Here is a 22,552-nt window from a genome sequence, read left to right as displayed (position 1 = left end):
GCCATTTATTTTCCCTCCCCAGTTTGCTCCCTGCCTCTTGCCTTTCCAACAGCCTCTAAATGAACTCAAGGTGATGGGGAGAAGCGTTTAAGTAGGTCAGTGCCCAGGATGCTTTCCCTTCCTGTGCTGAGCCAGGACATCGCTGTGGAGCGGTTGCGTCTCCAGCCATCATTCATCACAGCAGACTCATCACCTGCCCTACCAAGCCAACGCTCTTCCAAAAGCCCTCTTCTCTTCAAACCCTTTTCTCCCTGGGGCTAGCGCTGGCATTGGGAGCATTATTTTTGGCTCGTGTCCGTCTGTGGAAATGAAAGACGAGTTGCTGGAGGGAGTGATGCTGCCTCACAGCTCGCCACACCTTGGAGGGGCGTGGGGGGTGTAAATGTGGCACTGCTTGGGGAGTGACCCCAGGGCTCCGAGGGATCTCAGGGCAGAGCAGCCAGCCGAGCTCCGGTCTTTCTCTGGCTCCCTGCCACCCTGGGTGCGTGCGCTGCTCCGGGGCTTTCCCCAGTGGGGATGTTTAGTTCCACAAAGAGGAGGGAGCCATCTCCCCATCCCAAACACCACGGGCCAGCCCTGCCCATGCAGAAAATACTCCAAGTCAGCGGTTGGGGCTCGGGGAAATGAGGTGTCGACAGGAGGCAGATGAGAAGGACGGAGCGATGGGCATGGTCGGAGGCACAGACGCCAGCCAGGAGCAGCGCTGCAGGACTCCTGTCCCCGTGCCAGAGGACAGGGGGCTCCCGGTGTCTTGGAGCGGGATGTGTCATGGCTGGTGCCGCAGCAGGGAGGGTGTCCTGGTGTCACCCCCTCCTTGCTGGGCACCGCCTGGAGCTGGTAAGGTGCCCTTTGGCAGCATCTCACGTACCGGTCCTCCAAGCGCAGGAAGCCACGCAGCTGGGGAGCTTCTGTGCGACCCTGTGGCACCGCTTGTGTCCAGGTAAGGGCTTCTGGTGCTTTACAGTCATTGAATGTTTCTGCTGTTGATCCTGCCTTTCTGTGTGGCCCGGAGAAGCCGAAAGCAGTATGGTAGGATACGGTGCTGTCTTGGCTTCGCCGAGCTCTCTGTGTGCAGGGGTCAGACCCAAACCATCCCGAAATGTGCCGGGTTTGCTGCTCTGCTCACAGGTTTGCTGGTCCCAGATCCTGGGCTCTGTCTTAAAAGAACACTGCAGTGGTGCTAACGAGAGGGCTTTCTCGTTGGGAACCAGCACATTCAGCATCCGTCCCGGCTCCAGCAGCTTCTCTGGCTACAGGCTCTGCGCGTCCCCCGGGAGCTCGCTCCAAGGCGCGCGCACACCTTGCTGGGAGCCGCGCGGCGCGTGCCGCTGCTGGAAGCCCTCCATGGAGCGGCGCCACCAACGTCACCTCTGGCCACCGCCGCTCCCCGGCGGAGCTGTGCCAGGGCAGACGTTGGCCACTGCCATCGAGATGCTTTTCAACGCTATTTTTAGACATCTCGAGTGCAATCCGGTTCAGCTGAAGCCAATTCCTCGATGTGCTGGCAGGGGCTGGGCGGCACGGGGGGACGCGCGGGGAGGTGTCGGGGAAGCCGAGCGCTCCCCGTCCTCTGCCAGCAGCGGGTCGCAGCAGGGGACACGCCGCTTACAAGAGGTTTTCCTACAGCTCTCAACACCGCTTCTCAAATGAGAGCAGCCTGGGTATTTCAAGACGCTGCTCTGTGAGCGGTGGCACCAGTTACACCAAGCATCCGGAGCATTCGGGGCTGGGGGAGAGCCCCCACGTGGGCCCGTTTCGGTGCATTGGGTCTTCCCCTACATTTGGCGTCCCTTTTTCCACATGTTCCAGGCTCAGAAGTCCCTGGGAGCGTCACACAGCATGGTGCCACGTGCTTGGAAGAAGCCGCGGGCAGCGCGTGGCCGTGCCGCTGCCTGGGCTCGTTGTGGCCAGAACCAGCGGAGGCTCTCGGCTGTCAACACACCATTGTGGAGCTTTTGTCTGCTAATAAAGCTGTGCTCCACAAAAAAAAAATAAATAAAAAAATCAGCAACAAAAGCTAACCAAACGAACCACCCAAAGAGAAACAAATTCTTTCCCTCCACAGTTTCTCACTTGTGATTTATAGGTGTGTTTTTCCAAGCAAATCCAAACAGGGCCAGCGACAGACTCTGAATTAAAGTTTGATTCTGCCAGTTGAAACATGAGCCATCTGGGTGGAAACGAGGCTTTGGACAGCTGTTCGCATTGTTCCAATCGGGATTTCTAAAATTTTCAGCTCCATAGTTAGTGAGGAGTGTGCTGGTTGACCGTACAGTGGGGTTTTAACGGTGTAAGTGATCTAGGAAGAATACAAAATCCCTAAACCAGCCATAAAAACAACAGCAGCTTGCACCCCCGTGGCAAACTCTTTGAAGTCACTGACTGAGCATGCTTGGCTGGACGATGGTCCAAGCTCCGTTTCAAAGAGGTGGGAAAGCACGATGACAAGCAGTGCTTTGCTCTGCCTGCTCCTCCCCTGCCAGGCAAGCGTCCGCGTGCGATCGCTGCTGAGGCTGCGGGGCCGTTTGTGGCTCCCTCCCTCAGAGGAAGGAATCGCTCCCAAGAGATGGGAGCTAATGTGTGAACCAGCAAACAAAGTGCTATGGCCTTTTCCTTTTTTTTTTTGGCCAAAAAAAAAAGGTTGGCTTTTATCTTCAGCAGTGCAAGGAAATGTCTCCCAGCTCCGGATTCCTGCGCTTCACCTGACTTTGTCGTCTGCTGCCCGCGGTGCTGCAAAGGGAGAGCACCGGGAGAAAAATGTTGACTGAGGTGTGCTGGGATCAAATCCCGCTGGCGCTAAGAAGACTGACACGGAGGCTTAAAAATAAACCTCTCTTGCTCAAGTCCGTCTTGTGTTGAAATAATTGAAGACATTTGAGCTGAAGAAAGGGGCTGAGGTCATTGTGTGTCCAGTAATGGTATGACTGTGTTCTCAGTTGTTTGGACAGTTTAATGTCTTGAAGTGGCTCTTGTTTCCTCTTATTAATTCCTGTAAATGCCGTGGAAAAGGATCTCACAGCTCAGCCATGCAGCAGCCAAGTGTTGCACAACCACCCGTCATCTCTCAAACTGGCTTTGTAGCACAGCACAGCAGAAAGCCATGCATTTCAAAAAACTTCAGCCCAGGAAAAAAGGAGGTGTCTATTTTGGAGGAACGCTTTCCTCTGCTTCTGGACCAGCAAAGAACTCTCTTTTTTTTTTTTTCCCCCTTTTTTTTTTTTTCTTTCTTGTTTTGTTTTAAAGACTTCTTTCTTTCTGAAAATGACATAAAGTTAATAAAAGCTGGAGCTTCATCTGAATATTAACTAAACCAGCAAAATATGTGCCATAATTGTGCAGGTCGGAGTGCCCATTAGCGGGGTGAAGTCCCAGCTGCATGTTTATGATGAGAAGGTCAAACGCTCAGCAGAAGACCTGTAGGATTCAGTGAAACACTGCAGAATCACGGTGTGGCGAGCTGTGCCAGCTATTCCTTGTATTCAGAATGACACCGCCTGTGGTATCCCAAAGGATTCTCCAGCACTCAGTCTCCTTATCCCTGACGTTGTGACCATCTGCAGTTGCATTGCAGGAGCTTTTCCGGCAAAGCTGAAGCTCGTTGGTGTGCTGAACCCGTCTCTCCCAGTCCTGCTGGGGCTGTGGTTAAACCCAAGCTCTGTCTTCAAGGGCAGGATCTGGACGGTTGGGAACGCTGCCATAAAAAAAAAAGCTATTGCAAAAAGAGGCAAGGAAAAGACTCATTATAAAAAATAAATTAGAAAGAGGAGAAGAATCCTTAGCTTGGATGGAAAAACTCCAAAAATAATTAACAAATCAGCCTGCTTTCCAGCTGTGATGAGAGCAGAAAAATCACGGAAAACTGCAGTGGCATTAGATGACTTTGAGCAAATCGGGGTGAAGGAAGAAGAAACGAGCAGTGTGGACAAGCAAGGCATTTCCGTGCTGCAGAACGGAACTTGGAGCAACTACTGAAACAGCCAGCAAGTGCTGGGGCAGGGAAGAATGAGGAACTGGAAGGAGTGGGAGAACACAAACTGCTGAGATACAGCCCAGAAAACTGTTCTGGTGTGACCTCGCTGGAAGCACGGAGTGCACGTCTGGGTAAGAAACACCCGCACTGGGGGAAGCACCAGTGGCGCTGGGTGCGAGCTGTGAGCATGGAAAGCTGCACCCTGGGCTGGACGTGCTCGGACGTGATGCTCATCAGCCCTTCGGATGGCTTGGGAAGGGGCTGGTTGATAGCAGCCTGGTGTCAGAGCTCCCTGATGGGGTCCCTGCAGCTCACCCTGGGCTCCAGCGCAGGCTGGAGGACCCCTTGTCCCGTTCCATCCGAATCTCCACTGTGTGGCTGCCTGTAGTCAGCCTGAGCTCCCACCACCAAAATCCCCTCTGTGCCTTGCGATTCCTGCAGGGGAGCTCTCCTGGCAGAGCGGAGGAGCTGTGCTTCCCCCCCTCCATTTAATTATAACCAGTTATTCCCATCCCTTTGCCCTGTTTTGGATTCTTTACATATTGTTTCTGAAAAGCTTAGTGGAATCACAGCCTTTGTATATATAAAATATAGGATGATTGAAGACCTGGCCACTTCTTTATTTAGCTTCCTCAGCCATGCGTTCCTCCCAGAGCATTTTCCCCTCTCTCTGCCAGATCACTGTTTAAACTGTGTGTAAATATAAAGGGAACTATGGACAGCGTTTAAAAATGCTGCACCATGTTGGGAGCAGGGCTGCTGGAAAGAACATCCTCCTAGAGGCCTTTTTTCCCCTTTCCCTGTGGTTTTGCGGCTCCCCAAGGACAGATCAAAAGCCCTCCATGGGTGCCACTGTTATGTCTAATGGCTCTCTGGTTATCCATCCCTGGTTGGGCTGAAATCGCTCCATCGGTTTTGCTTTTAACTGAATTCTTCCCTGTCCTCTGTCTATAGAGAAGATGTAATTAGGAGGAAAAAAACCACACACATACAAAAAACAAACCTTACAACTGCGATGAGGAGAGGAGATAAAGACGACGGCTTCTGTAGGACATTCGAAGGAAAGAAAAATAGCAGGTTTGTTCCCTTTATCACGAGTCTTCCTTGGAAAAAAATTGAAAGCCCAAATGAATGGCCCGGCTCTCCTCTCTGCTCCCGGAACATCGTGCCACTCCCGCTCTTCGTCTGCAGATTTTCTTCCCGTGCAGCCCTGTCTACGAGCCATTTCGGCGCTCACGTGCACGTTTCCTCCGGTTTTCACCATGAGCAGAAGCTGCCCTCGGCTCGCAGCGCGCCTCCACGTGTCCCATGGCACAGCTCGGGCACCGGCCCCTCTCCACCAGGCTTTTGGAAGGGAATCGGTGTAAATATTGTGCGGTCCGGAATGAGAGTGGTGAAGGCGATGTAAACACTGGCTTGTGGGGTGTTTGCAGGGAACAATGGGACCAAAAGCGAGGCTCAGTCACCTCTTCTGCTCTTCACGTGGGTTTTTTCTGCCTGTTTCACAAGCTGCCCTCCCGGCAGGGGATGGGTGGGTTTCCTGCGTCGGGGACAACAAAATCCTTTCCCCCTTTTTGTTCCTACGCTGATAGCTTGGTGGGAAGGATGTGCCAAGCTACAGCCCTCTTTCCATGAGCCCATGGGTTGAAACGCCGCGATGGAATAAAATCGCTGCTGTGAGGATGTTAAAAGGGAACGCGCTTCATTCTCCAGCGTCATTAAAAGCCATTAACACTGGGACGACGTGGTCACTATTTATAAATCCCCGTGCAGATGACTTGGCACAGCTGGCCAGAAGGAAAGGGACGTGGTGGAGGTGTGCACTGATGGCCGTTCCGTGCTGCGTGGGGAGGTGCTGGGCCATACACCAGCGGTTACGCCCGTCCCATGCTCTCCTGGCTCCTCACCAGGTCGCTGCCGTGCTCGGGGAAAGAAAACACCGCTTCAGAACCCTGGGTTTTAAACATTGCTGAGCTGTTGGTGCTGTTTGTAGGAGAAGAAAAAAGCCTTGGAAGCCAGGAATTAATGAGTGGAGAGAAGCTGGGGACAAGGAGACAGACACAGGTTTGGATTTTAGGCTGTGAGGTATACTTTAACTAGGATCCCGTGCAGAGTGATGGCCAGTAACACACGAGGGGTGTCCCACAGACACAAGGGGTCCTCCAGCCGGGGGGCACAGCAGCCCCCCAGCCCCACTGTGGGCCCTGGGGTAGCACTTAGGCTGTGTTTGCAGTCTGTGGCCGTGCGACAGACCCCGGTGGCACAGCAGCCCATGACATTAAGAATATCGCTGCGAAAATCCGTATTTGAGCCATGCTGCGTGGTCAGAAGTCCTGTCCTTTAATGGCTGTAGGAGCAACCAGGGGAGATGAAAGCACCCCGACACCGGTGCCGTGGGGCTGTCCTCGAGTCGGGCTGGGAATGCACAAGGAAAACGGCGCGTGGCGTAACAGCAGAACCGCTGCTGAAAGAGGGGAGACCCTCGGATGCTGGCCTTCTGCGCTGGGTTTCGGTGGCATAGCGCACGATGCACTAGGTTTACCCAAAGTGATTCATCGGAGGGTGGGAGCGGGCTCCAGACGTGCCCGAAGTAACAGCCATTGGAAAAAAAAAAAGTATAGCATTGTGAAGCCATGGGGGCTGGGCATTGGTACCCCATTTCTGCATGCATTTTGTCAGCCAAAGCAGAACCCGATGGCTGCGCAGAACACGAGGGTTTTCCACCCCCCCGCCCCTCTCCTCCCACCCTGGGTCCCCGGCTGAGTTTGTTCCCGCAGCCCCGTCTGCCCCTCCTGGAGTGCTGGGGCTTGCGGTGCTCTCTGCCTCGTCCTGCGCTGTGTTGTCTGCTCCTGGAGAGCAGTGAAAATAATAAATCCCAATGATACGTGCTTTAATTGCTGACTGACAAGCCGAGCAGTTAGACTTGGAAGATATTTAAGTTTCCAAGCGCAGCAGTCGGGAACCGCTTGTGGAGTTGCTCAACCAGATGTCCGCTGCTTCTTTCTTAGCGCTTTTGATCGCTTCCCAAAATTGTGCTACGGGCTCTGGGCTCAGGATTAGAAGATGAAGTGAGCGAGGCAGCCCTTTGCTCTCCCTGCGGTACCCTCGGCTTTATAAAAAAGGGAACAATTGTGCAAGCGGATGATGCACCGAGTGAGAAGCCAGGGTTTGTGCTCTCGGTGTGTGAAACCACACGCTTTATTATTTTATTAATTACTTATTTATTATTTTTATTAGTGAACATAGTCCAAACATTCCCTGTAAGAGCTATTTATAGTAAGAGAGGCTGCTCAGTTGGTTTTGACAAGGTGTTTTTACCTTTGGCCAGCAGACAAAAGTTTCATCTAGGTTTGCATCCCGCATTTATGGCTTTCAAATCCCCGACGTCCCCCAAAGGCTCTTCGAGCTCTTTTTTGGCTCTTGAGCGTGGCCTTCTGAGCAGCACAGGTCTGGGTGCCGGGGCCACGCCGCGGCATCTCTCCCAAGGCTCCCCATCCATCTCGCAGCTGCTTTCATCGCTCGCACCCAAGGACTTAAGCGGGGATTATGCCGCGAACCCTGCCTTTCCTCCGTCTCTCTCCCGCTCGCTCCTGCTCTGTCTCTCATTAACCGAGTCTAAGAATTTGTTACTAGAGTTGCAGACTCCTTGACCCAGATTTGCTAATAATACGGGGGAGAGGAGGTTTCTTCCCCGCTTAATCGCTGGCTTCTGGGTATTCTTAGAGCTATTTATATGCGGGAGAACTAAAAACCCGTAACAAGGATGGGGCCAACTTTGCAGCAGAATTCGTGCACGCACAGCGAGAGGCACAACAGGAGAGAACGGAGGGGAGTGCAGGGGACTTCCCTGTGCCTGCAGGCCCATCGGGAGATTTGGGGGTAGCAGACACTTCTGAAAATGCAGCGCCATCAAAGCCGTACGGACACTGGATGCATCAGGCTTGCTTTCCTTTACCGCCAGAAGACAGTTTCTTGGCTGCCTCACCTGGGCAAGGAAATAAATAAATAAATAAAACCAACTGTAGGTCAAAGTATTTCTTCACTTGGTTCCAGGTTAGGAAATGCTCTTCTGGTTTTGTGGTTGTTTGTTTTTAGTTTAAATGGCCTTTCGTTTGCGGGTGATGAAAAGATGTATTTCGTTAAAAGCAAATCTGTGGCCAAGGTTAAGGGCCAGACACCTTCAGCCTCGGTAAAAGGAGGCAACAGCGAGGCGTGGAAACTCCTGAAAGCACTGGGCAGAAGGAAACTGTTCTGTGCGTTGTTACTGCAGGGAGGCACAAAGACATTAAGACCCAGGAACAGAGAAGGAAGGAAGTGATATGTCCCTGTAAGAGAGCGTGTTTCTGCTGACCTGGGGACAATGTGCCCATGTTCTGCCGATTTCCAGCCCGGCTGGCTGAGCCTGACCTTACAAGCACACGCCGGCAGCGCTGCGAGCCTTGGATGCGCTCGCTCTTCGTGCCGGAGCTGCCAGGTGGGGACGTGGCCTCGGAGAGGTTCCTGCACGGCCGAGTCCTGGGGCTGGGTGATGGCTTCTCGCTCACGGAGGGTTGTGTCAGCACCTTTCAGCCTTGGGGCAGGCCTTCTGCCGTCGTTTGTGTTCTGCTTTGAGCCAGCCGGTGCAGCGTGGAGGCTGACAGTGGTGCTTTAGCTGCACGTTGGGTTTTCTGGCTCTGGGGCTGCCGTCGTTGCGTGGTGCTCGGTTAACTGGGAGAGCGAGGGCCTGGGGCTGTTTTCCTGCCAAGGCAACCGTGCTTTGCCTGCTGCTTTTCAGACGCTGTGGTTGTGCTTTGCGTTTGCAGGAGCTCCCCTCTGCGCACACTCCTGCTCCCCCAGGTAGTTACGCTCTGTAAGAAACGCGTCTTTTCTCCTCTCCCCTCCTTCCCAAGTTAGTCTCATAGAAAATGTCACCAAAGCCATGTTTCCTGCGATTCTCTCCAGGCTCTTACATCTCCCTTACACCTCGATTTCCATCTCAGCCTGGCGCAAGCAAGCCGTGTGGATTTTTTAACTGGCTGGAAATCTGTCTGGGGTTAGAGGCACAGGCAGGGAGACCTCTCTGTCAGAGCAGGGCTCTGGACTGGTCACGCAAACCACAGGAATGTAAATGGGGATATTTATTAATTGCCCGGTCGTGTTTTCCAATCGGCGCACGTTGGAAGCACCGGGATGTCTGGAAGCGAGGCGGGTTTCATGCAGCCGCCGTGCGGTGCCTTTGGTAGCCTGACTACAAACTCACCCCGCCGGGCGTGGAATACGTGAAAGCCGGCACTTCCCAGGGAGCTCCGGCACATTTTCTGTATTAAAACGTGAAACCCAACCGCCAGCGAAACACATCGTCTAGGCAGCGGGCTAAATTTATATGTGAACAGATTTTTATCTCTTGTTCTCAGCGGATAAGATCGCGCCGGGGCAGCACGGGGCTGGGCTTTGTTCCACACGCAGCGGGACGAGCGCGGCGCGGACCCCGCTCCTGCCGTGCCGTGGTCGCCTTTCGGTCCCCGAGGGCGGAACTGCCGGCGCGTGATGGGTGCATGAAACGTGACCGCATCGTCCTGGCCTGTTGGGATTTTCCTGCTCGAAAGCAAAAGCCACCTTGCCCCCGCTCTCCAGAAGGCTTGTTTAATGTTCAATGGGGTTGTTGCAGCGGCGCCCCAGCTGCCCACTGTCGTAGGAAAAAGTCGTAATGCTGCTGATAGGGCAGATGCCATAAAGATAAGACACGGGGCGCTGGGTGGGTTCCTTTTCTCTTGTGCAGTGAGTGTTAGTGGGTAGATCCCACGCTGCACGGCACCCTTCAGCCTTGGCTCTTTCCCCGTGTGCCCAACACAGGACAGCATGCGGCAGCGGCATGCTGACGTGCCGTGCTCTGCCAGCTGCTGCCACCGGGACAGCTCCCAGGGACTGCTGCTCCCCTTACATCCTGCTTTATCCAGTACCCGTTGCGGTTTGGCACCTGGCTGCCCTGTGGCTTCCTTGCCCTGTGATCCTGGGCTTCATTTGTCACGGATTTATCCGTGGGTCCCAAGGAAGGGGACGCGGGGCACAGCCAACATCTCTTGATGCAGAGGTTGTACGGTCAGTGCAGACCTGGGATTTACGCATGGCGCACCAGGAGCACGGTGCCCTCCTCCTCCTTTTCTCCCTCCTCCTTTTCTCCCTCCTTCTTTTCTTCCTCCTCCTCCTCCTCGCAGTGCTCCTGCTGCCCTGCTGGTCTGCGTGCAGGGGCCGGGTCGGGCAGTGTTGGGGTCAGCTCCCGGCCAGCTGCCCAGCCTTGTGCCCTGCCCAGCAGCGGCTTTCAGAGAGCTCTGGCTCTGAATTTCGCCTGCTGCTCTCAGGGGGAGTACAGTGCTGCAGCAGACCTGATGCTGTGAACAAACGGGTGAAAAAAACGTGTATTTTTAGAACTGGAACCGTGATCCATATGTGGAGCTTGTCCAGGGTCTGCCTGCTGCATCTTTTCGACATGCAAAACGTGTGTTTGTTACAAAAACCTCTCCAAAGGTCAGCGCAACCTGAGAAACGAATGTACCGGGCTGTTGGGAAGCAGGTGAAGTTTTGGGTGTGTGCTGACTACTCTCAGCTGGGAGCCTGGCTCCCCACTAGCCCCAGTCCGTGTCACACTGCAAGGACGTGGCTGTTAACGCCGGCTGCCTTCCAGCCGGGGTGTCTGCGTCGGGTGTCAGCGAGCAGCCCTGCCTGCACCCTTCTTAATGCTTGGGTTCGGCTTCTCATTCCATCTTCTGAAGCCCCCCTGGTGTTTGAGAGACCAAGGCTGTGAGTGTCGCGTGTGGCTGGCGAGGGTAGGAAGGAAAAGCAGGGAACTCCAGCACGAAAAGCAGCAAAACACAGGATGGGACCTCAGGGCAGCAGCCAGGGGTTTGTGTCCCACCCGATGACCCGGGGCTGAATGATGATCCAGGGACCACAGCAGCTGAGAGCCTCACCCTTTGGGTCCTCCTGGCTTCCCGCGGGCTGGAGGAATGCAGTTGCTGTGTTTTAGTGAGAAGTGAGGCGTGAGGAGAAGGAAGGGCTTGCTCAGAGCGTTGTAGGAACCTCCGAACTGAAGGAAGGGTTGGCGTAGCTCCGGACTGCCTGTCTCGGCACCGGGCCCCCTCGGGTTGGGTGGTGTTTCTGCCCCACTGTGGCTGTCGTTGCCCCTCGGACATGTTTTGGGGTGGGAAAGCCCAGGCAGGAGAGGGGAGGTTCAGTGGGGGTTGGAGAACCAGCAGAGGGACTGAAAGGCGAGCCTGACCGTGAAAGCTGAGCTGCAACTGAGGGCAATTCAGATGCGCAAACATCCTGTTGAGCTTGCCTCGTCCCCTTTGGTACATAATGAGTAAAACACATGCCCAAGGTCAGCGCCGAGCGGGTTTCGGTGGGAAAGCTGTGCCTGCCCTGCCTCGGGTTATGTCAGGCTCCAGTGCTGGTGGCAGCCGACAGGTGTTCGTGCCGGGGGAACGGCGTTATAAATAAATGATCCCTTCATTTCCTTCTGGAGGCTTTCCTATTGTTTAGTCACAATATGCTTTCCTGTTTTGAAAAAAAACCACACCAAAACAAACAAACAAACAAAAAAGCCCAAACCCTGTCCCGAAGTTGCTCTCAGGCCGGGCAGATGGGAAGCAGTGCTGGAAGTGCACCCGCTGTCCTCCGTGCGCCGTCACCATCCCTGCCTGCAGCCCCGTGTGTGGGCGTCCCGGAGCCTGTCCTGGGAGCACCGCCAGAAATTAAAACTCTGCCTAATGCTAAGTTCAAATTAATTTCATAATTTTAATAATTCAAGCGGTGCGAAGGCCCCGCGCATCCGGGAGGAGCAGGTGAGTGCAGCCACGGCCAGAAGAGCGGTGGCTCCTCCGCGGTGGCACGGCTTGCCGGCACCACGTGCAGGCAGCCCCGTGGAGCAGCACCCACGTGAGCAGCGGGTGGCACCTGCTGTGCCTCAGCTTTTTGGGAGGCAAAGGCCCGGGCTCTCTGCTGGGAACTGGGGAGAGAAGGGGCTCCTGCAGCCCCTCTGCTGCGGGTGGCAGCGAGGATGGCACCGTGGGATGCAGCAGCCGGGGGCTCTCTCCTGCCTGTCTCCCCCAGGTCTTTGCCTTCTTGGCCTTGGCCTTGGAGTGGTGAAGCCCCCGCAGGCACGAGGGCAGGGACGTGTTTGCTCAGGTTCAGCAGGATGAACGGATCACAGTCACGTGCGGGTCGAACGAAGCGCACACAAAGGCCCTTTTTTTTAGCCACTGCGTGTTCCTGGCATAATTCAGGACCGCCGCGTTTGCTCAGTGGAAGCAGGAGCTTCCAGCCTCAGCTCTTTGGCCACTGTCGCAGGTGGATAATGCAGCTCTCAGCTCCTGCCCTGCTCCTGCTTGGGGCTGTGCAGGAGGGAGCATCTCTGCCGTGGGGAACTTAGAGCTCAGGCTTAAGTGTTTCTTCTTTTTTCTCATTCCTGCTTCACGCTTGTGTGAACTTCCCTTTAGGCCTCAAATCTGCTTGTTCTTGAAATCGGTCTCGAAATTGCTCTTGACTTGAGATGCTGCAAGATCTCACTCATAAATTCTCCTTCTCCCATCTGTAAAGGGAGGGTGGCAGGATTTCTGCGCCATCTGTGGTGCTGCGAAGCTGCAAATGAGCGCCGGTTATAAGGAGCTCTGAGCTCCCACGGGAGGTTGCGCGTAAAGGCGAGGATTTGCGGGACGAGCTGTTCCTTCCTGTGGCTGTTGGGTCCGGCATCCGAACCAGGGGCTGGGCTGGGAGCTCGGGAGGAAGGCGCTGGCGACGCAGGGGGAGCGCTCCAGGTGCTCCATGTCTCGGTGCGCGCACTGCTCAAAAGCTCCTGCGCATCGCTACAAACCTAAGGGACAGGAGCCGGTGGCTGCACAAAGATCCGAGGCATGCCTTTCATCCTGAGCACCTCTGATCTTAACTCTCTGATTCTCGGAGACTGTGGGAATCTGGCCCCAGCCAGCCAGCGGGATGATTTAACAGCACGTGCATTGAAATAGGAAACGGGGAGCCACAGTTACAGCATCGGGCCTTTCCGACTGCGGTAGGATGCAGCTGACAAACAAAAGGGTGCTCCCTGTCCAACTCTGCAGGGTGCGGAGGGGAGCTGCCTAGCCTTTGCCCCCCGGGAGCCACATTTGCCTTCTATTTGCATAAAGCTGGGGGCCAAGCTGCTGGAACAAAGAGCAGCTTGTGGCCGAGCACAGCATTTTAAGGCTAAATAGCCGTGTTGGCAGCGAGCAGCGCAAAGCACCACGCCGCTGCCCGGGGAGAGCCCGCGGCGGAGCGTGCCGGGCTGAGCGAACGCGGGGCTGGGGCCAAGCCCTCATGCTGGGTGCCGTTTTCTCTTCCGCAGACACAAGCCACCAGACCCGCTCCGTCTCCAGCCGCCCCTACTACAGCCTGCCCAACAGCAGCCATGAGAGGCGCTCGGTCCTCGCCGTCACGGAGCCGCCGCGCTTCCACTCCCAAGCCAAGGGCAAGAACGTGCGGCTGGACGCCCACTCGCGCCGCGCCACGCGGAGGAACAGCTTCTGTAACGGGGTCACCTTCACCAACCGGCCCATCCACCTCTACGAGAAAGTGAGGCTGAAGCTGGTGGCCGTGCACCACGGCTGGAGCGGGGCCCTGCGCTTCGGCTTCACCATCCACGACCCCTCGCAGATGAGCTCCGACGACATACCAAAGTACGCCTGCCCCGACCTGGTCACCCGGCCCGGGTACTGGGCCAAGGCTTTGCCAGAGAGGTTCGCCGTCAGGGACAATATCTTGGCCTTCTGGGTTGACCGTCATGGGAGAGTCTTCTACAGTATTAACGACGAGGAGCCGATATTGTTTCACTGTGGTATTAAAGTTTCCAGTCCTCTCTGGGCGCTCATAGATGTCTACGGGATTACCCACGAAGTGCAAATACTAGGTGAGTGTGCAGCTGGGCTTGCTCTGCTTGTTGCTCTTCCCACAGTGGAGAGAAAACGCATGATCTCTCTGCTTGATTGCTTCTATGGGACACTTAAGAACAACTAATTTTGGTTTTGTTCATCAAATTAATCATTTCTCTTTTGGCAGCAGCGAGGATCCAAAAAGCAACATGTTTCAGAGGTGTCAGTGATGGAAGTGCTGAGGCTGTGCATTACAGCAGCTGTGATGGGCTACTTGGAGATCTCCCCATGTAACTTTCCCCAGCTTTTACTTAGCTAGCTGTGCTGCTGTGGCATGGGAAAGCACGGTGCTGCTTGCCAGCAAGGTCCCAGGGTCCGAAGAGACAAAGACAAGCAGCTCTGGCTTCCCTTTTCTTTCCCAGCTACTGCCAGTCCACTGGAAAATTATGACCCATTCCCCATCTGTGTGCTGGCACCCTTCCCCAGCCCCTCTCTGAGCTCTTGGCCTTGGTGGCCACCTAATTTGGCAGTTCAGCAAGCTGTGTTTGCAAACGTAACCTGACTTGTCCTTCCCTTCTGCATGGCCATCACTGCACATCTGCAAAGCACCGGCTGCAGCTCAGGATGAGGAGAGATCAGAAAATAGAGTGCAAAATACAGCTCAAGACCCTGGGCACTGCGTGTCACATCTCCCCTCACCCCTAAGCAGATCCCTGCAATCTGGGGGTGCCTGCCTGGCTTACAAGGCACCGTCCCTGCGGAAGGCTGCAGGAGAGGAGGAATTAATCCCTATAAGCAAGCTGAGCCGGGTGCCACGGAATCCCTTTCCTTCTGGGACTTTTACAGCAAACATGCTCAGCTCTAGATGGAGTGCTTTGAACTGGTCTATACCAGAGGGAATCCTTTTAAAATACAAGAGTGTTGCCCTTTCCTGGGGGCTGCTAGGAGCTGATTTAGTGTTAGCAGGCAAGCTGGGCTGCACCTGCTCGAGGGGCTGGTGCCTCCACCCTCACACCGAGCAGGCACCGGCTCCGGGCTGTGAAATGGTTAGGCTGGTGGGCAGGCAGCTCTGCCACACATTCTTCAGAGCAGTCCCAATTATTTTGCAGCTGAGAACGCTACGCATAAACAACACTTTGACCTGCCTGCTCTGCCTCAAACGCGTAATTAAACCTTACCAGTAGCTTATCCTGTAATTGCAGCCGTGACACGCTCCAGCCTCTGGTGCTCATCACAGAGATGAGGGAGCATTTGCTGCGTTGACCAGTGCAGCTGCTTCGCCAGAGCAGTCCTTCTTCCTCAGCACATTAGAGTTAGGAAAACAAAATGCTGCTTATTTCTGCCCTCACGCCTCCCTGCAGCCCTGCCTGTGGCGGCCAAGAGCTCAGTGAAAGCCTGTGCCTGAGGGCTGCCGTACTCTGCCTTGTTTCGGATCAAAGTACCAAGCCCCACAAGCTGCCCCAGGCATCGGGGCGCTGCTCAGCCACCCGGGGCACCAGTGGACGCAGCCTCTTCCTACAGATGTGGTGATGCCTTAGGCAATGTCTTTGTCTCTCAAACTCCTCCCAGAATTTTGCAAGTTGAGAAAGCTGTGAAATGCAGACTGAATGCAGGTGCACAGAATGCATCTTTCAGCATCATGAAGCTTGGATGTGGCTTACTCCTCTGGGGGAGCATTTCTTGCCACATGCGCTGTGCTTGCTAGAAGCAGCTGGTCCAGCCACCAGGACTGCACTGGGAGCCTCTCCTGCACAGGCTCCTGATCTGAGGCAGCCCTTCCTTCGCAGCCGCTGGATGCATTTGGGGGTTTACCTCTGGTAAAAACCCTGGTGATTTTCTCCTCCGAGTAGCTGGCAGTGTTGGTGCTGGGATGCCTCACACCTCCCCATCTTTGGGAAGATGAGGAGGCTGCTTCGTTCCAACACTCTGACTTCCATGGGCTTTGGCTTTGCTTCTTTGGTTAATGCTTTCCCTCTGGAGTGAAATGTCCAAGCCACCCCAGGCAGTCCTGGAGAAGGAAGGGCACTCCTGAACCACATCCCAAAATCCCCTCTTAGCCTGGCACGGCCAAGGTGAAAGTACAGGAAATGAGTTAAGAGTCAGAATCCCGACCTTCCCTTTGCTGGGAAAGGGGAAAATAACTCTCCTACTGTAAAAAAAACATCTTTTTAACACCTGCAGCAAGGAGGTTTTGTGACAAACTCTCAATTCAAAATCTCTGCAGTGGTGTGAACACCCCCGAGATACAAGGCTTGAAATCTTGTCGTAAAACAACCCCTTGGGCACACCGTGTCTGGACATGTCACAGTTTAAGGCAGCAATGAGTGTGAAAGGAATATAAAGCCATGCTTGTGCTCCTTCACCCAACACTGTTGCAGCTTGGGCTCGCACAAGACCTTTGGACGTGGGGACAGTGAGCCATTTCCTCCTGAAGAGAGCAGCCTGAGAGCAACCAGACCCCTGTGCTAAGAAATCTGTAGAACCAGGCTGCTTTACAGCTTTGCCCGGTTCACCAGTGCAAGGAGCTCGCAGGTGGTGTGGGTATTTCACAACACTTGTTTCTCCTCAGCTGGTGCCAAGTTGCAGCCATTCCTCTGCCTGCTGCCTGCCCCACGTGAGATTCTCCAGCCCCGTGTTCGTTAGGGGCTGACCTCCATCTAGTTTTTCCACTGTTTTTCCATGCGGAGGAGCAGAATTCAGATAATCCCTAGGCTGAAATAGTAACAATAGTAGTGGTAAGAGTAGCCCGCTGTGCCTCTAACGCGCCGTATCGCCGGGTTTATCTCGCAGATAGCATGTTTGCGGAGACCATGACCAGCGCCCGCCTCAGCACCGCCCGTCTCAGCACCTGCCTTCCGCAGAGCAACCACGACTCCGCCAACTTCAACAACAACGAGCTGGAGAACAACCAAGTGGTGGCCAAAATCGCAAACCTAAACCTGAGCCGGGTGCCGGGGCTCGCCACAGACAACCACCTCATCCCCTGCTGCCCAAACCGACGGCAGCGCGCCCCGGGGGTCCCAGCCTTCCTGGACACGGACCTGCGGTTCCACCCCACGCGCGGACCTGACATCACCTTTTCTCAGGACCGGATGGTTGCCTGCACCAACTGGCAGGAAAGCAATAGGACCTTGGTGTTTTCTGACCGGCCGTTGCACATCGGAGAAAGCCTCTTTGTGGAAGTGGGACACCTTGGGTTGCCCTACTACGGGGCGCTCTCGTTTGGCATCACTTCTTGTGATCCGAGTACTTTACGGACAAACGAGCTCCCAGCAGACCCGGACTTTCTCCTGGACCGCAAGGAGTACTGGGTGGTGTACCGGGCGTTCCCTGTCCTCAACAGCGGCGACATCCTCAGTTTCATGGTTTTGCCGAACGGAGAGGTGCACCACGGCGTGAACGGAGCCAGCCGGGGAATGCTCATGTGCGTGGACACCTCGCAGTCTCTCTGGGTGTTTTTTACAATCCATGGTGTAATCAACCAGCTCAAAATACTGGGTAAGTGCGTTATCGAAAGGAAGAATAACGGGAGCACCTGGCTGCTGAGGAGTCCTGGGCCAGAAGGGGAGCGGTGGGTTGCCTGTCGCAGAGCTGCTTGCCTGAGCAAGGCGGTCACTGATGTGAGCAAGCAGCTCCCGACCCAACCTTGCACTGGCAAACAGGAGTGAGCAAGACGTGGTAGGTGTCACAGAGATGTGCGCAGCCTCTGTAAGGCCACCAGAAAGGACTGATAGCTGAGCGATAACATAAGCAGCAGGTAAGGAGGCAGCGACAGCTGTGTGTGGGGCTGCCTGGTTTGTAAAGAAGTTGTGTGTAGGAAACGTTCTTTATAAACCCACTACTCCAGTCAACAGGCTCTGAACTCCTGCCTCGTTAAGAGCGATGGCTTTCGTGAGGGCAGCTCTGGTTTCAGTGTGTGTTGCTGATGGACAGCAAACGCTCTCAAGGTGCTGCCACAGCTCTGGTATCAGAGCTCAGTTTTTAAACTCTTGCCTCTGCCCCAACACCGAGGCAGCGACAGCTTGAGGCAGCTGTGCTGCAGGGAGCAGGGCTGCGGGGAGGCTGCTTGCACCCTGCACCATGGCTGTCAGAAGCCGCTGTTCACCTGGCTGAAATACCAACAGAAACCGCACGGAGCCACAGCAAGGTCCCGGAGGCAGTGAACCCAGAGCTCACCGCTAAAACGCTGTGCCCCTGACACGGCTAAGGGGCAGCACTTGGCTCAGCAGCTCTATGCAGGGTGGGAGCAGCTCACCACGAGGGCTCAGCAGAGGGGTCCGTGCATCCACCTGCCTGCTCAGGCTGAGCTCTCTCCTGTGCTTGCAGGCACTGTGCAGTCCAGCCCAGTGACCGTCTCGCCCTCAGGGTCCCCCGGTGGCTCGCAGTACGACAGCGACTCGGACATGGCCTTCAGCGTCAACAGGTCGTCGTCTGCCTCCGAGTCCTCACTCGGTAAGGAGAGCAGCACACCCGCTTGAACACCAGCTTGAGGATGCTAGGGCTGTGTAAGGTAGCAGGGAAAGCTTACGGGGAGCTGCTACCCGTACTGCGAGGCCAACAGAAATCATTGGAAGGAAAAGCAAACTGGTGGGAAGTTTTCCACAGCCTGAAGCCGAGCCCTGGGTTACCTCCCACTTGGGCAGCCTAACAGCAGACATCGCAAGGGAGCTGCCGCACTAGCAGGGGTGTGCGGTGCGTGCTCTGGGTGCGTGACACGACCCGGACTGCTGCTCCCTGCACTGCTGGGTACCCCCATGAATGCTCATCTGCGGTTGTTTGGCCTCAGGCAGGTGGCTGAGAGCTCCCTGCTGGCACCAGCCCGGCACAAGCCCCCTGCCGTGCTGTGCTGCAGCAGCCGGGCGTGCAGGGCGAGGCGCAGAGGTGCCCTGCGAGGAGCCTGGCTCCTTCCAGAGAGCAGGGGTCTCTGCACACCCACACCCCTGCAAAGTAGGGGGAAGCCCCAGCGAGCTGCACTTTGCCTGTCTGCCTGGAAGGGAGGGCATGCTCTGCATGGAGGCGGTACGCTGGGGGGCTGTTGGGGCAACTAACACAACTAAGGAAGGGTGGGCCTTAAACAATGGACTCGAGGGTGTTGTAGGCGGGCTCGCCCCATCCTGGTGACTGACCGATCTCATTTGTTCCCCCTCCTTTGCAGTGACTGCTCCCAGCTCCCCCCTGAGTCCCCCCATCTCTCCCGTCTTCCCCCCTCCGGAGCCATCAAGCAGCAAGAACGGGGAATGCACCGTCTGCTTTGACAGCGAGGTGGACACGGTGATCTACACCTGCGGACACATGTGCCTCTGCAACACCTGCGGTCTTAAGCTGAAGAAGCAGCTCAACGCCTGCTGCCCGATCTGCCGACGGGTCATCAAAGATGTTATTAAAATCTACCGCCCTTAGCGCCCGGCTCGGGCTGTAGGAAGGGAGAACGCCGCTAGCAGTAACCATGCCTTTCCGTCCCTGCTTATGGGTTATCGTGCTGGTCAGTCGTTATCAAGTGGCTCGTTATCTGTGTTTCCTTATTTGACTGGTAGGGCACAATTCAGGGATAAAATTGAGCTGAGGATCACATGGGGCCCAAAGCCAAGGCTGCCGTGCCGGCCGGGCTGCGTGCCCGCGGGTGAATTGGGTGAATTGTGTTAGGGACCTGACCCTGCTGCCAGTGGGAGGCTCCCTGTGCAAAGGCTCTTTTTTCCCTCGGAGGATGAGGCTCGTGGTGGTGCGGGTCAGGATGGGGACGTTGCCATTTTTTCGGTGCTGGGTGCCGCCGGATTTCCCAGCCCCAAAGCCCAAACAGTCCTGGGGTGCCTGCGCTGTGATGGAACAAAATTAGACCGAGGCCCAGTGGGAGAGCTCAAAGTGGACAAAACTGGTCTGAAAAATTAATATCCAACCTTTTATGGTGAACTAGCAAAAGCCCAAATAGTAGCACAGCCAAATTCTCACTCAGTTGGGTTTTGAGCAGAATTCTAGGCCATGTGGAGAAGCTGGTTTGGCCTCAGATAAAGCAGCTTTTGCTTTTTGTGGCAGAGCAGGGACTTTCGGACAGGGATGCTGGGACCTGGGGAGCAGCAGTGGGGTAGCAGCAAGGTGCACAAGCCCAGCGAGAGCCCAAGACAACCCGAGCTGCTGCAGCAGCAGTGACGGGCAGCAGTGATGGGCAGCTCACACGCCGTCCCCATGTCTGGCTGCTGACGCAGCTGTAAATTGCAGCCGGTGGATTAGACTGGTGTTTGGATGAGCGGATTGCAATCCCAGCTTAGGAAAAGCGATGGGCTGCCAGTGGCTGAACCAAGTTTTTGTCACACGCAGACACGTGCGCCTGCATTTCGCTCTGCTCCTCCTGGCGCAGGGAGGTGAATCTCCCGGGGCCCCGCCCGGCTCATGTCCCTCACCCTGCCCCTGCCGCCAGCGCAGGGCTCAGCCTCCCTCCCTGCCCACCACAAGGATTTTTTGGAGCCTGTGGTGAGAAATCCACATCTGCCTCAGTCCCCGTGGGCTCACCTTTTCTTTCTGGGGACTGCAGATGTGCTGGCTTCACCTTCTGCGTTTCTCCTGCCTCTCCAGGATTCCCAGCATAGCTCCCACTGCCCGGACACTGGGGCCCAAGGGAGGCTTCAGCCATAGACAAGAGCTTATCGAGATGGCCAGGGATGAAACTTGTTTTCACTTGGGAGAAGGAAAGAAAAAGGCTCTGAGGCTGTTATTAGATGTTGGGACTTAAATGGATTTCAGCTGTGATGTTAGACAGCCACAAGCAGCAGCAACCCAGAGGAGCTGGGAAGTGTACGAGCAGGCAGCAGCGGGGGCTTGGTGTCCTTCTCCTGGATGTTCCTGCAGGAGCTTCCCTCCGTCCTCGGCCCCCTTGCCGGCCTCCCCTCTGATCCTTCATCCCGAGCACACCCCCAGCCTGGTCCAGCCTGGTAAGGAGGCGAAGATCAAGGATGCAAACGGCACGATTAGAGAGGGGCTGATGCCACTCTTGCTCAGTGACCGTGTGCCACCAGGCAAGAAACGCACCCAAGCACACCACAGGGCTGCCAGGCACAGGGGGCGTCCTGCTCCTGCCTGCCTCTCCTCGCTGTGGGTGCACCGCCAGCTGTCCTGCCACTGCTGCCGGGCTGGCGGCAGGGACGTGCTGCTGGCGGTGTGACGGGCTGTGTGGCTGCTCTCGGTCCCTGGCCCAGAGCCTCTCTTACCTCATGGGAAGCACACCCAGGGGAGCAGATAACCCGTCCCACGTCGGGCCGCAGCAGCTCAGAGGCTGGCCAAACGTGCCAGCTCACAGGGCACGGAGAAAACTTTTTTAAAAAAAAAAACTTGAAGAGCTAATTAGCATTTCCATTAAGTGTATTGATGAGAGGCTACTTCAGAGTGAGAACGCTCAGACACTGCCCTGCTGCAGCAGCACGAGAGCTTGCTGGCTTTGCAGCGCCCTTTTTGGTGACGCGGCTCAGCGCTGGCCACGCGGCACCGGCGTGTGCTGAGCCCCGGCAGTGCCATCAGCGCAGCGACTGCTGCACGTTTGCGTTGGCAAAATGCAGTGGTGAGTTTTCCAGTTTTCTGTTCTGCAGTTTTCCAGCAGCTGAAGCCTCATGCCGAGCTTGACGCTGCCCAGCTGAGGACCTCCATGGTCCTGCCCAGCCTCCGGTTGTAGATCAGGGTCCAGCCGTGGTCACCGGGCACAACGCCGGGTGCTGTGGTGGCAAATACGTGACTGCAGGGTGAAACCCGGCCAGGTGGGTTAGGCTGTGCCTGTCTGCGATGGGGCTGCAGTGGGCAGCTTTGGGCTGACGAGGCGTTCAAGGCAAGCTGTCTGAATTCACAGTGCATGGCGCTGGCTTGGGGCACGTTGGGCTAACAAACGCCAGCAGCCGGCCCCACGCTGCAGTCCCTGTTCCGGGGTGCCCGGTGCCGTTTGGTGCCGGCCCCCAGCCGCATGCACCGCCTAACGTGCAGAGCCCGTGGGCTTGGCCGACCCCGAGGTCTCCAACAGGCAGGGCTGGCAGCACGCCGGGCTCAGTTCTCGGTGAAGCTCTTTTCTTTTAAGCTAGCACGGAGAAGCAGTGAAAGCGCTCACTCCGAGCTGGCACCCGAGCTGATCAGGTCGCACAGGTTTACTTCTCACTGTCGCAGCTGCGAGTGGCTTCGGGGCACGGCACCCAGCAGGGCCAGCAAGGGAGCGAGCTCGCTGCGGGTAAGGAACCTCGGCGGGGTGCAGCGTGCGGCCGAGCAGCGGGGCGGGGAGCGAGCAGCGGTGGCCGCGGCACCCTGCCTGCCTGAGAGCGGCAGGGATGTTCCAAAACAGGTGCAGAGGCCTCTTAAAAAGGTTTCCAGGAAAAGGTAGCCTCTTACAGATTTAATCGTTAGTACTCGTATTGCTATTTTTTTTAACCAGTCCGATGCTATATGATTTGTACAGAAGATCTGTTTGTGCCTTATAAGGGTGTCTGTGCACTTTTTATCCTTTCTAAAGCAACTTTTAAAAAACAAAGAAAAATGGGGAGAAAATATCACAGATCAATGGTAGTTTTATAGATTTTTGTGTGTTCATCGAGAATCCTGCTTTATATATATATAAACATATATATATAAATTTAGGAGTGAAAAAAGTGTTTTATTTCTATGGATTCCGCCCCGCTCCTATTTGTTTAAAAAAAAAAGGAAGAGAGAAAGCAGAAGCGGAGTAGGGGAACCCTTTGAC

General features: G+C 55.6%; 1 protein-coding gene across 2 annotated transcripts in view; it reads left to right on the top strand.

Annotated features, from left to right (window-relative positions):
* The window catches only part of NEURL1B (neuralized E3 ubiquitin protein ligase 1B), an 85,406-nt gene extending 65,724 nt beyond the window's left edge, over nt 1–19,682 (top strand). For both annotated transcript variants that reach the window (XM_035338765.1, XM_035338766.1), the window contains 4 exons: nt 13,326–13,886; nt 16,639–17,346; nt 18,175–18,300; nt 19,004–19,682. In XM_035338765.1, coding sequence (XP_035194656.1) covers nt 13,326–13,886; nt 16,639–17,346; nt 18,175–18,300; nt 19,004–19,248 — 1,640 coding nt within the window. In that variant the 3' untranslated portion in view covers nt 19,249–19,682. The remainder of the gene's footprint in view (nt 1–13,325; nt 13,887–16,638; nt 17,347–18,174; nt 18,301–19,003) is intronic.
* Nucleotides 19,683–22,552: the final 2,870 nt, after the last annotated feature.

This window comes from Oxyura jamaicensis, chromosome 13, assembly GCF_011077185.1.
Source record: "Oxyura jamaicensis isolate SHBP4307 breed ruddy duck chromosome 13, BPBGC_Ojam_1.0, whole genome shotgun sequence".
In the NCBI taxonomy this organism is placed as follows: Eukaryota; Metazoa; Chordata; class Aves; order Anseriformes; family Anatidae; genus Oxyura; species Oxyura jamaicensis.
Note: the sequence above shows the minus strand (reverse complement) of the source record. Positions and strands in the feature narration are given on the sequence as shown.